The sequence below is a fragment of the Trichechus manatus genome, unplaced genomic scaffold, assembly GCF_000243295.1.
Source record: "Trichechus manatus latirostris isolate Lorelei unplaced genomic scaffold, TriManLat1.0 scaffold00069, whole genome shotgun sequence".
In the NCBI taxonomy this organism is placed as follows: domain Eukaryota; kingdom Metazoa; phylum Chordata; class Mammalia; order Sirenia; family Trichechidae; genus Trichechus; species Trichechus manatus.
In genome coordinates, this window is record NW_004444005.1 from 13623629 (window position 1) to 13633938 (window position 10310).

Genomic DNA, 10310 nt, shown 5'->3' on the forward strand with positions numbered 1-10310 from the left:
CCCCCGCCCCGGCCCACCTTGAGCCCTTTCAGCATCTGGTACACAAGGAACTGGACGCGGTCCTCACTCAGCTTGTCGTGCTTCATGAGCTTGCCCAGGTCAGCGCCCATGAACGGCATCACCAGGTAACTGTGGGGTGTGGGTGCAGTGCAGTCACACCCCTGGGGTTCAGAGCCCCCTCCCTACCGCTGGCCCCTGGTCAGATGCTCTGGAAGACCCCAACCTGCCAGGTACCCCTGGGTCAGCACTCGGCAGCCGCACCTCCTTGCCGCCTGCATTCAAGTACAGACCTTGCCTCCCACTGCCCATGCCGGAGGCTCCTGCTACGCCTCCCTGGCCAGTCCCCACACCCTGCCTCTCAGAAGCCCCTCTCAGCCCTAATCCTCTCCCCAGACTCACAAGCCTACCTCCTCCAACATGCTGGAACCTTCCTCCCACCTACCCTGCCTGGAACGTCTGGCAGGGACATGGCTGCCCTTTCAGGGTGCAGGGAGCCGAGGGCCAGGCTGAGGGGCAGGGGCTGCACCCTGAGGGCAGCAGGGAGCCCCGAAGCTTGAGGGGGAGAGGTGGGCATGGGAGAGGTGGGATGCCTGGAGCAAGGGTGGGGCAGCAGGACATCTGGGTAAGAGGGCGGGCTGGCTGGGTGGAGAGAAACAGGAGAGGCATTTGGGCCCTCTCCCAAGAGGACACTGAGACCAGTGTGGGTCCTTGACCTCTGCAAGGCCAGGTGACGAGGAGCCCACTGCCCTGTCTGGCCCTTTCTGGGCCAGGCCCCTGGCTTGCGGCTGAGACAGTGTGAGTCTGGGGGGCTGGTGGCGAGGCTAAGGGGCTGGCTCAGCAAGGTGGGGGCAGAATATGTCCTCCCTCTGCCCCTGCCCACCAGCAAAGGTCAGTGGCTCCAGTTACAGGCCACACGCTTGGTGCCACGGTCCAGTGTATAGGCCCTGCCTGTTAACAGACCTCAGGTCCCGCTCACACCTTGGGTGCTGGGGAGGGCCTGGGTGCTAGGAGCCCCAATTCATCCCGGCCAAGCTTCGGTAGGGAGAGGAGGCCCAGGCTCTGCTGGTCCCTGCCAGTGCCTGCAGGTCCCAGGAGCATGTGGGGGCAGGGGACTGGAGAGTGAGCAGTGTGTGCCCCGGCCCCTGTCAGGGCTGCCAGGAGAGGGCAGAAATCCCCATGCTAACCCAGAATCCAAAGGCAGTGCCCAGGAGCTGCGCTATGCCCCTCACCCCCCGCCCCCAGCCTCCAGTCAGCTGCTCACAAGTCTGTGAAGTCATCCAGGGTCTCGTCGGGAGTAAACACGTCAAGCAGCCCAATCACCTAGGGGACAGGGCCAAGAGCCAGTGGGGTCAGGGCACCGCACCTCCCCAGGCTGGCCCTGGGCTCCAGGCAGGAAACCCCCTGCAGCTGTCCACCTCGCCCCACACCCACAGGGCTGCTCTGCCCCTCAAAGCGCGGCCCAGCCCTGGCACCCAGGCCCACAGATAAGGCTATTTTTGGATAGTGACAGCCGGGATCCTCCCCCAAGTCTGGGACAGCTCTGAACCCCCAGAGGGGCTTCAGCCTGGGGACCCCCTAGGGGACAGCAGTGGCTGGCAAATGCTCCCCAGACCCAGGTGGGCATTGCTGTGAAGAATCCGAGCGAGAGTAGACCTGGCCCTGCAGACCCCGTCAGGGAGACATACAGCAGACAGGTAACCTGGCCACTGCAGCCCCTGGCTCAGGGAGGCCTCGGGGGTTGGGGCGGGGGGTGGGGAGAGCACAGCCTATCTGAGAGGTGGAGGGGCAGGGGGAGCCAGAGGAGGCCTGGGGCATGCAGCCTGAGGAGGAAGCGAGAGCACTTCGTGAGTTTGAGGAACACAGGGAGGAAGGCCAGGTGGCCAGGGCCCAGGCCAGAGGGAGTCAGGGCAGGGCCTTGCATGCCAGGTGAAGGCCTGGCTTTGATCCTAAAAGCCACCCAGGGAGGGTTTTAAACAGGGGTGAGGTGTCAAATATTGCTCTGCCTGCTGTGTGGGGACAGACTGGAGTGAGGCAAGAGTGGACAGGAGGGTGGAGGACAGTTGGGTGACTACTGCAGCCACCAGGGCCAGAGCTGGGGTGAGGGTGGGGCAGAAAATGCCAGCTGGGTGCCTGGATGGTGCGGGGGGTGCAAATGTGACCTAGGTTGCTAAGGGGCATGGGAGAGGGGAAGGGGCAGAGCCCTTATCAGAGACGCGTCCACATCAGACACACGGGCCGCCCAGAGAGGGGCCTGGGAGCAGATGGAGGCCGCAGGTGCAGCGTTGAGAGCTGAGGGCCTGAGGCTGCCACGCGGACAGTGTTTTAGCAGGAAGAGGGCAGGGAACAGAGCCCTAGGGGCTGGGAGTTCATAGAGGTGATGGACGACTTCTGTGCCTCTGCAGGGTGGATGGCGGCAGGAGGGTTGGGGTTTAAGAACCGGCAGGCCTGAAAGGCCAGCCCCTGCGCCAGCGGCCACTCTTCCACACACCACTAAGCGTCCTCACAGGAAAATGGGGTGCAACTGGATGGGCCCGATGACGTGGTGGGGACAGCCAGCACAGTAGAGGGCATCCCTGTCAGCAAGACAGGGCTGCTGCTCGAGGAGGGTACTGGAGTGGGGTGAGGGGTGGGAGGTGACAGAACTAAAGGCCCCCCGGAGTGGAAAAGGGTGATGGGGAGGGGCTGCTGGGCAGAGCTGACTGAAGCCTCGGGTGGGGAGTGTGACTGGGAGTGGAGAGGCCAGGGAACCCTGGGCTGGGGGGAGAGGAGGTCTAGAGGAGACAATGGGGCAGAGCAGGCAGTAGCAGTGGCTGGGAGCCAGGGACAAGTTTGCTGGGGGATACAGGAGGTGCCAGAGCATCAGTCAGGAGCACTGAGTGACCTGGGCGGAAGGGGACAGAGCTCACAGCCCGGGGAGAGTGCCCTGGCAGAGAGAAGGGCTCTTAGCCACCAGCCTCAGCCACAGGGCAGCCATCTGTGGTATCGCAGGGGCAGGCCTGGAAACAACAAGGCAGGCCTTTCCCTGGCAGGGCCCAGCTCCTCCTCTGACGGCTGAGGCAGGAAGGACAGCCCTTTTCGTGCCAGGACTGTGCCCCGTGCTTTCCCCGCCAGCTCCCTAAACGCTTCACCTACCGAGACACCAAGGCTGAGGTGGCAGGGCCAGGGTGCCAACTACACCCGCCCTGCAATTCCACATCCCACACGAGGCAGGGGGACTGGCCCTGCCTGAGGCCGCGGACTCGAAATGAAGGAGCAGATGGGCCGGGGGCTGAGTGGAGCCTGGAGAGGGACCATCGGGGATGCCCCCAGAAAAGTGCCCCTTCCAGGAAAATCGCTCCTCCCACCTGCAGCGTCTCCTCTCAGCCAGGGCTCCTGGGTTGGAGGCAGGTTTCGGGTCAGACCCACAGGATGCCCCACACCAGGGCCTGGGAGCCAGATGCCGGCAGTCCCAAAGAGAGGCCAGGAGCTGAGTTCTCCACAGGAACTGGCCCAGGAGGAGGCCTAGACCCTGGGAGGCGGTGGAGTGGCTGAGGAGTGAAAGACCCCCACTCTGCCCCCGCTTCCCCTGGCCCCTCCTCAGGCACTGACTGGGCGCTGTCCACCTCCACGTCCACCACTACCACACGGGGGGACCGGGCCGACGACCCCCGACTCACGTTCTCGTGGTGCATGTGCTTCAGGAGTCGCAGCTCGCGGTAGGCGCGCTTAGCGAACAGCTCGGACTGGAAGGGCCGATACAGCTTCTTGATGGCCACTCTGGCGCCGGTGCGGCTGTCCACGGCCGAGCTGCGGGGTGGGCCGCTCAGCGGGGGCCAGGCCACCCCGCCCGTCGCCAACCATCCGCCGGCCACCCCTCTGGCCACCCCGCCGGCCGCGCTCACCACACGGCGCCATAGGCGCCCGAGCCCACAGGCTGCAGGTCCTGGTACACGACGCGCACCTCCCACACCGTCTTGGTCACCTCCTGGCGGTAAAAGCCCTTGCGGGCGGGCGGCGGGGAGCTCATGGCGGCCCCGCGCCCGCCCCGCGGCAGACCCCGCAGGCGCCGAGAGCCGGGGCTCGGAGCGGATCTGTGGGGCTGCTTGGCGCGCCCGGCCCTCCCGTTCTTCCCTCGCGGTCGCCGCCCTCCGGGCCCCGCGAGCCGCTGACCCCGACCCCGGTCCCGGCCGGGCTGCAGCAGCGCGGGGCCTCTCCCCCACCCGCGGACCAACCAGGTCCCGGGCCCAGCGCACGTGACGGCCCAGCCCGGGCCCTCCGGAAACCCAAGGCGGCTTCGGGGAGGGGCCAGGCACCATGGGGTGGGGGGGACCCGGGAGCGTCGCCCTGCAGCTCGTCCAGGCCTCGCTCTCAGCCCGGGTTGCAGGGCCCGCGAGGCTCCAGTGTCCTCCTTACACCCCTGTAACAGGGCCCTGGGCCCAGCCTGGCCGGCCTGAACCCCTAACCTGTACCCTCAGCTCCTGGTCACTGTCTACCAGCCTCCCTGACACCATGCCCACTCCCTTGTCCACCACCTGGTCCTGTGTCCTGCATTCCTGATGTCAGCTCCCCAGCCTGCCACCCAGGATGCCCCCACCCCTGGGGCTGGTCCATCCATCCCCTAATGTCTCTGGCCTGCAGCCCCGCTTTGCGTGCAGCGGAAGGGCCCACTTACGTCTCCAAAAGTTGTCTTGGCTGTATCCCCAACACCTATCCCTGTGGTCACTGTCCCCAGGTCTCCCTGAGGACTGTACTTGCCCCCCTCCATGCCTCTCCCCCAGCCAGAGGGCTCTCTCTAGACCACTAGGCTGGTCTTGGAGTCCCCTCAGACACCTCCAGCCCCCTACCCCCACCACGTGACCTGCGGAGTTCTTGCTCCCAGCCTTTGCTCAGTGTGGGCATCATCAGACATGGGTCTGCCCATCTTTGACGGGACCCCCCCACCCCCCACCCTCTCCCCTAGTCCAGCAACGCCAGGGTCTGAAGAGGGAGTGTGGGGTCTCCCCTCAGGAGCTGACTTGAGGGCAGGTAACGGGATCCTGATGCCCACTACCCCACCCTCAGTGCCCCGCCTGCCCGCCATGAATCAGCAGCTCAGTAGCCTCAAGCCTCAAGCCAGGCCAAGCAGCTTTACGCCTGGTGATCTGAGTGCTCACGAGCTGGCGGCAAGCTCGGGCAGCCTGCGGCCCAGCCCAGCCCAGCCCAGGAGCACAGCCTTCGTGTGCCAGAGCTGCTCCTGTGAAGGTGGCATGACCACCACACCGTCACCCCCTCCAGGAAGTCCCCCCCAGATGCCGCCTTCCTCCCAGAGGTGGGCAGTGTCCCAGTTCTGTGTCCATCCTACCCCCGCCCCTCCCCGCCACTGGACTTGGCTCAGGCTTGTCTCTGGGGCATCCCAGGATCTCAGGCTCTGCAGCTACACTGACCACACAGTCCTCCACCACTTGAGGCCCAGGATAAGGCAGGCTGTCCTTGACCCCTGGGGACCCCGGTCAGGGCCCGCACCCCAGCCCCCAACGTGTGAGCTGCAGTGAGTGGTAAGGGCATGCCTGGTGTGGGTTGAAAGGGACCCTTTTTCTCTTCCAGACCATCGACACTCGAGGTGGCATTGTCATCAGCCAGGCAGGAAACCAGTGCTATCGCCCCACCCCTCCAGGTGGTGGGGACCCAGGGAACAGGGCCTGGAGCCTCAAACACCAGCTGAGCAAGAGGGAACCCCTTTATTGAGCACCCCGTGAGCAGGCACTTCACATCCAGACCTCACTGGGGCCCTGGAAGGTAGGAAGTCACCACCAGCACCCCCGGACACAGAGACCCCACCAGGGAGGAGTCACACTGTCCACACCGTCCAAGCAGGGTCCTATCCCCAGAGGCTCTCGGGGTCAGCTCCATCCTGGGAGGAGGAAGGGACAGGGGCGACCCCAGATCCCGAAATCTCAGCCCTGGGCTGCAAGGCCATGTGGGGAGGGGGCAGAACCAGGCCGAGGTCCAGGGACCCAAGCATCCGAATCCAGGTCCGCAACCATGTGTACATCACCCCCTATGTCAGGCCTCAAGGCTGGACGCTTGCCTCCTCCCCCAGCCAGGTCCCCGGCTGGCATTGTGCCTTCTTCCTCAGAGACCTGCTGTAGCCGCCCTCGGCCAGGGAAAGCACGATGAATGTCCCTCAGTCATCTGAGCCTCTTATGGGGGGCACAGCAGGGTGTCGGGGCCCCTCATGGCATCAGAACTGTTGAGGGAGAGGTGGGCAATAGTCCAGCCACCCTCACTTTGGCCTCCCACTTGTCCTGGCCGATGCCTTGGGAGCCTGCAGGTTCACACATGCCAGTGCACGCCTATACATGCCAGCACACGCTCCCTCATAAGGAACGCACTCCTGCATGTGTGCCCACCCCACACAGGCCCCCATGCAGGCACCAGGCAGCCCTTCTGCCCCCCAGGGAGGACCCTGCCAGCCTGGTGGGGCACTGGCCATGCCCCAGCTCTCAGCCTCCACTTCCATGCTGAGCATCTCTGACCACTGAGACCCCTCCCTTTGAGTGCCAGGGACCCCTGCCCCAACCCCACCCCCAGGGACAGCCCTCTGGGACACAGAGGAGAGGAAAAGACAAACACACTCCCCAGGTAGCCTCTGGGGCATTCAAGTCCCCCCACTGTGCGGCCCCCAGGGACACCCAGATGGCCGGGTGGGAGTCACCACCGTAGGCGCAGGGACATGGCATGCACGTGTGCACACGTTTTCCTGAGTTCCCACATGTGTGTACAGGCTCCCTTGAGGTGCAGCGTGCGGGCTGATGGGTCCCAGGCCAGGAGTCAGGGCTGCCGGGCCCTAGGGGTGTTGGGAGGCACCCTTCATGGGATGCCAGTGTGCTGGGGAGGGGCAGGCTCAAGCCCATTCCATGAGCTGGAGTGTGGCTAGCAGCGGCTCACTGCTCAATCTCCAGGCTGTCAGGTGGCTGTAGTGACTCTGGGGGCTTGAAGCTGAGGACTTCCTGGTAGGTGAGCTCTGGAGGAGGGGTGGAGGAAGAGGGGCCAGGTGAGCCTGTGCCTGTGCTGCCCTGGCCCAGCCTGCCCCACTCCCTGCTTGTCTGGCACCTGCCAGTCAGCCCCACCTACCAGGTCTGCACACTGATGCTCTCTGAAGCAGACTCAGCCCTCCCTGTACCTCTGTCCAAAGTCTGTGCCACCCCCAGCCTCTGCTCAACACCCTCACCCATCTCTGCCTGTCCCACCCAGGGTGGGGGCTGTGCTGTCCCTCCTCCCAGACCACCCTGGGGAAGAGCTGGGGCGCTCCCTGCGAAAATGGGCACCACCCGGCCTCTGCCCTGTGATTTCCGCCTGCCCACCCTTCCACTCCTCCACTGTGCGTTCCTTGGCCTCCACACTTTCATCGTAGGGCTCGGCCTCGGGCTCGTCATCGGGGTCGTGGTACTGGCTGAAGTAGGCATGGGCCAGGGCTTCAGACGCACTGACCCGCTTGTCGCTGTCCAGCACCAGCATTCGTCCCAGCAGGTCCACAGCTGCAGAGCATGGGAATTAGGGTGGATGTCAACTCCGCCTCCCCGCCCAACCGGAGTGGAACCCAGCCCCGCCTCAACTCCGTCCTCACCCAGAGGGTTGGCTCCTTGGAAGATGCTCCGGAGATCCTTCTGGGGCATGGGAGGCAGGGACTGTATGTATGTCCGGGCCTGAGGGCACAGGGGCAGGCCTGAGGAGGTGGATCACCCCCTATCCTCTTGGCCTCAAACTGGGCAGGGGGCTGCGGAGCAAAGCCCCAAGACTCAGTCACCCCAACAGGCCTAGGCAAGGGCATTTGCAGACCTGAGACCTCCTCCCCATCAGATCTGGTGGCATCTCCTTGCCTGTCCCTGATGCCCTCAGAACCTGGGCCTGGCCGCCCCCACCTCCCCCTCCCCAGTGCCTATGGCCAGGGCATTGTCAGTGCTGTGATTCTGTCTTTACTGTCCCTTGTGCAAGAACATCTTCCCCACTCTCCTCCATTCTTCCCCAAAGGGGTCAGACTCCATCCTTCAGTGGTCCTGTGCTTCCCATATGGAGCCTGGCCTGGTTCCCACTCCTTGTCCCCCTCCCCCGGTGCTCTGGGGCTCCGTCAACAGAGGGGCCAGGCTCACGTGCTCAGAGGATATCTTTGCCAGAACCTCAGGGCTGGGCGTGCCCACCACCTCCATGATGCGCTTCAGCTGGTCGATGTCTGCTTCGCTCAGGAAACGCCCACTGGCTAGGCCTGAACATTTCCAAGCCCCCAGACCCAGGCCTGAGGACACTACCCAGAACCTGATCTGCTACAGCTTTGCACAGTGAACCCATAGTGCAAGGTGGGGACAGTGGGGGCAAGACTGGTCAAGGAGGGCCAGAGCCCACCTCTCTCCCTGCCCCCAGCCCCCCAGGCAGGAGGGGACCCCGAATCAACTCTGGTCCCCAACCAGGCCAAGGATACAATCATTCCCTGGGAAGAGGGCCTTTCCCTGGAGCAGCTCTGCCATGATGCAGCCCACAGACCAGATGTCCACTGTTGAGGGGGAGGCCTCCATCAGTCTGCCCACACCAAGTCCCTCCTTGGGGAGCTCCCAGACCTCACCAGCCCAGCAGACCCCCAGTCACACCCAGGCCCAAAGGCAGGCAGACCCCTTCTTCCGCTTCTATTCTCAACTCTGGACACGGGGAGGGGTTATCGTCAGCTGCGGGGGCTATGGAACACCCCAGACCCACCTTGCTCAGCCTCCTCTGAAGGTCCGCGTCTGATGCTGGTCCAAGCCCTGTCTCTTCTCCAAGGCTGGGCAAAACTCCCCCCCCTCCCTTCACCGTTCAGCCCTGCTGTGAGCTCTGCCTGCCCCCCTGGCCCCAACAGGCACCTGTCTGGTTATAGTGCATCCAGTTGAGCATGATCTCAGGTGCCCGGTACCAGCGCGTGGCCACATAGCCGGTCATCTCCTCGTCAGCCTGGCGTGCCAGCCCAAAGTCCAGGATCTACCGCCACAGCCAAACGTTGTCAGCGGCCCCTAGCTGCCGCTGCCAGTCCCTCCCCACCTGTCCCACCTGCTCCTCCCGCCCACAGCCCCTCACCCTGAGTTCACAGTCCTCGTTCACTGCCACGTTACTGGGCTTCAGGTCCTGCGGGGGACGAGGCCGTGAGCCAGGCACACCAGCACGGATGGCGGAGGACCCCCATCCAGGACCAAGGGCGCCCCGCCTACCCGCGCACCTACCCGGTGGATGATGCCCGCCGAGTGGATGTACTGCGGGGGAGGGGAAGAGCACAGCACGGTGAGCCTCGCCTTCCGCCGTCTCCCCTCACTCTTCTACCCCGCCGGTGCCCCCCCACTGCGGATGGACCTCGGAGCCTCCCCCCAGCAGTGAACCTTCAGCCCGCGCAGCAGCTGGTAAACCAGGAACTGGACGTGCTCGTCGCTCAGCGCCTGGCATTTAACGATGTTGTTCAGGTCTGCGCCCATCAGGGTGGTCACCAGGTACCTGGATAGGGGTCAGGGGTCAGGAGACAGCACCGCTGCCCGCCTCCCAGAACACGCTCCCCGGGCCGCCGCCGCCATGCCGGCTCTGCTCTCACACTTCGCTGAAGTCGTCGATGGACGTGGCTGGAGTGAAGACGTCCAGAAGCCCGATAACCTGGGGTTGAGGGGTTGCAGTTCAGCCCCTGGGCAACCCCAGATCGGCTCAGGCCCCGCCCTCTCGTTGGCCCCACCCCTAGTTTCTCATAGCCCCGCCCTGGGGGCGGTCCCTCCCGTTGGCTCCGCCCCCGATGCCTCTAAGAGGAGCACTCAACCCCCCCTTACTCCAGGCCCACCCCGCCCAGTGGCCCCACCCCCCGGCATTCCCCGCCCCCATTGGTCTGTGCCAGGGCGCTCCGCCCCAACAGCGCTCCAGGCCACCATTGGCCGGCCACCAGGACGCACCGGCCCTATTGGCCCACCCGCCCTCTTGGCCCGCCCCCAGCTCACGTTCTCGTGCTTCAGGTGCTTGAGCAGCCGTAGCTCGCGGTACGTCCTCCGCGCGTGGATCAGCGACTGGAAGGGGCGCGATAGCTTCTTCACCGCCACCTTCTGGCGCAGCCGCATGTCGTAGGCCGAGCTGGAAGGCGGGCGAGTGAGGCCGCGCCGACGGGTCCGGGTCCAGCCCTGGCCCGCCGCCCCAGGCCGGCACGCAGGGACCCGGGAGGAGACGGACTGGACCGGTTCCGGGGCGCCTAGCCACCGGCTGCCTGGCCCCCTCTCTCCGGCCCCTCCGCTGCGCTGGGCCCACCTCCCTCCCTCCAGTCCTCCACGCCTTGCTCAGACTTGACCCCCTCGGGTGGGGCC

The 10310-nt window shown here is 65.2% G+C and overlaps 2 protein-coding genes across 2 annotated transcripts in view; both read right to left on the minus strand.

The window, feature by feature from the left end:
• The window catches only part of MAPK12 (mitogen-activated protein kinase 12), a 9774-nt gene extending 5768 nt beyond the window's left edge, over nucleotides 1–4006 (minus strand). Inside the window, exons 1-4 of the mRNA XM_004380023.2 lie at nucleotides 3882–4006; nucleotides 3657–3786; nucleotides 1262–1320; nucleotides 18–129 (exon numbers count right to left, since the gene is read on the minus strand). Coding sequence (XP_004380080.2) covers nucleotides 18–129; nucleotides 1262–1320; nucleotides 3657–3786; nucleotides 3882–4006 — 426 coding nt within the window. The remainder of the gene's footprint in view (nucleotides 1–17; nucleotides 130–1261; nucleotides 1321–3656; nucleotides 3787–3881) is intronic.
• Nucleotides 4007–6627: 2621 nt separating this feature from the next.
• On the minus strand, nucleotides 6628–10090 carry MAPK11 (mitogen-activated protein kinase 11). The gene is made up of 11 exons (XM_023734509.1): nucleotides 9954–10090; nucleotides 9563–9621; nucleotides 9357–9468; nucleotides 9204–9233; nucleotides 9061–9108; nucleotides 8850–8964; nucleotides 8435–8506; nucleotides 8109–8188; nucleotides 7586–7664; nucleotides 7323–7496; nucleotides 6628–6982 (listed from the first exon to the last, which is right to left on the minus strand). Exons 1-11 carry the CDS (start codon nucleotides 10068–10070, stop codon nucleotides 6903–6905), a joined length of 966 nt encoding a protein of 321 aa, XP_023590277.1. The 5' UTR covers nucleotides 10071–10090; the 3' UTR covers nucleotides 6628–6902.
• Nucleotides 10091–10310: the final 220 nt, after the last annotated feature.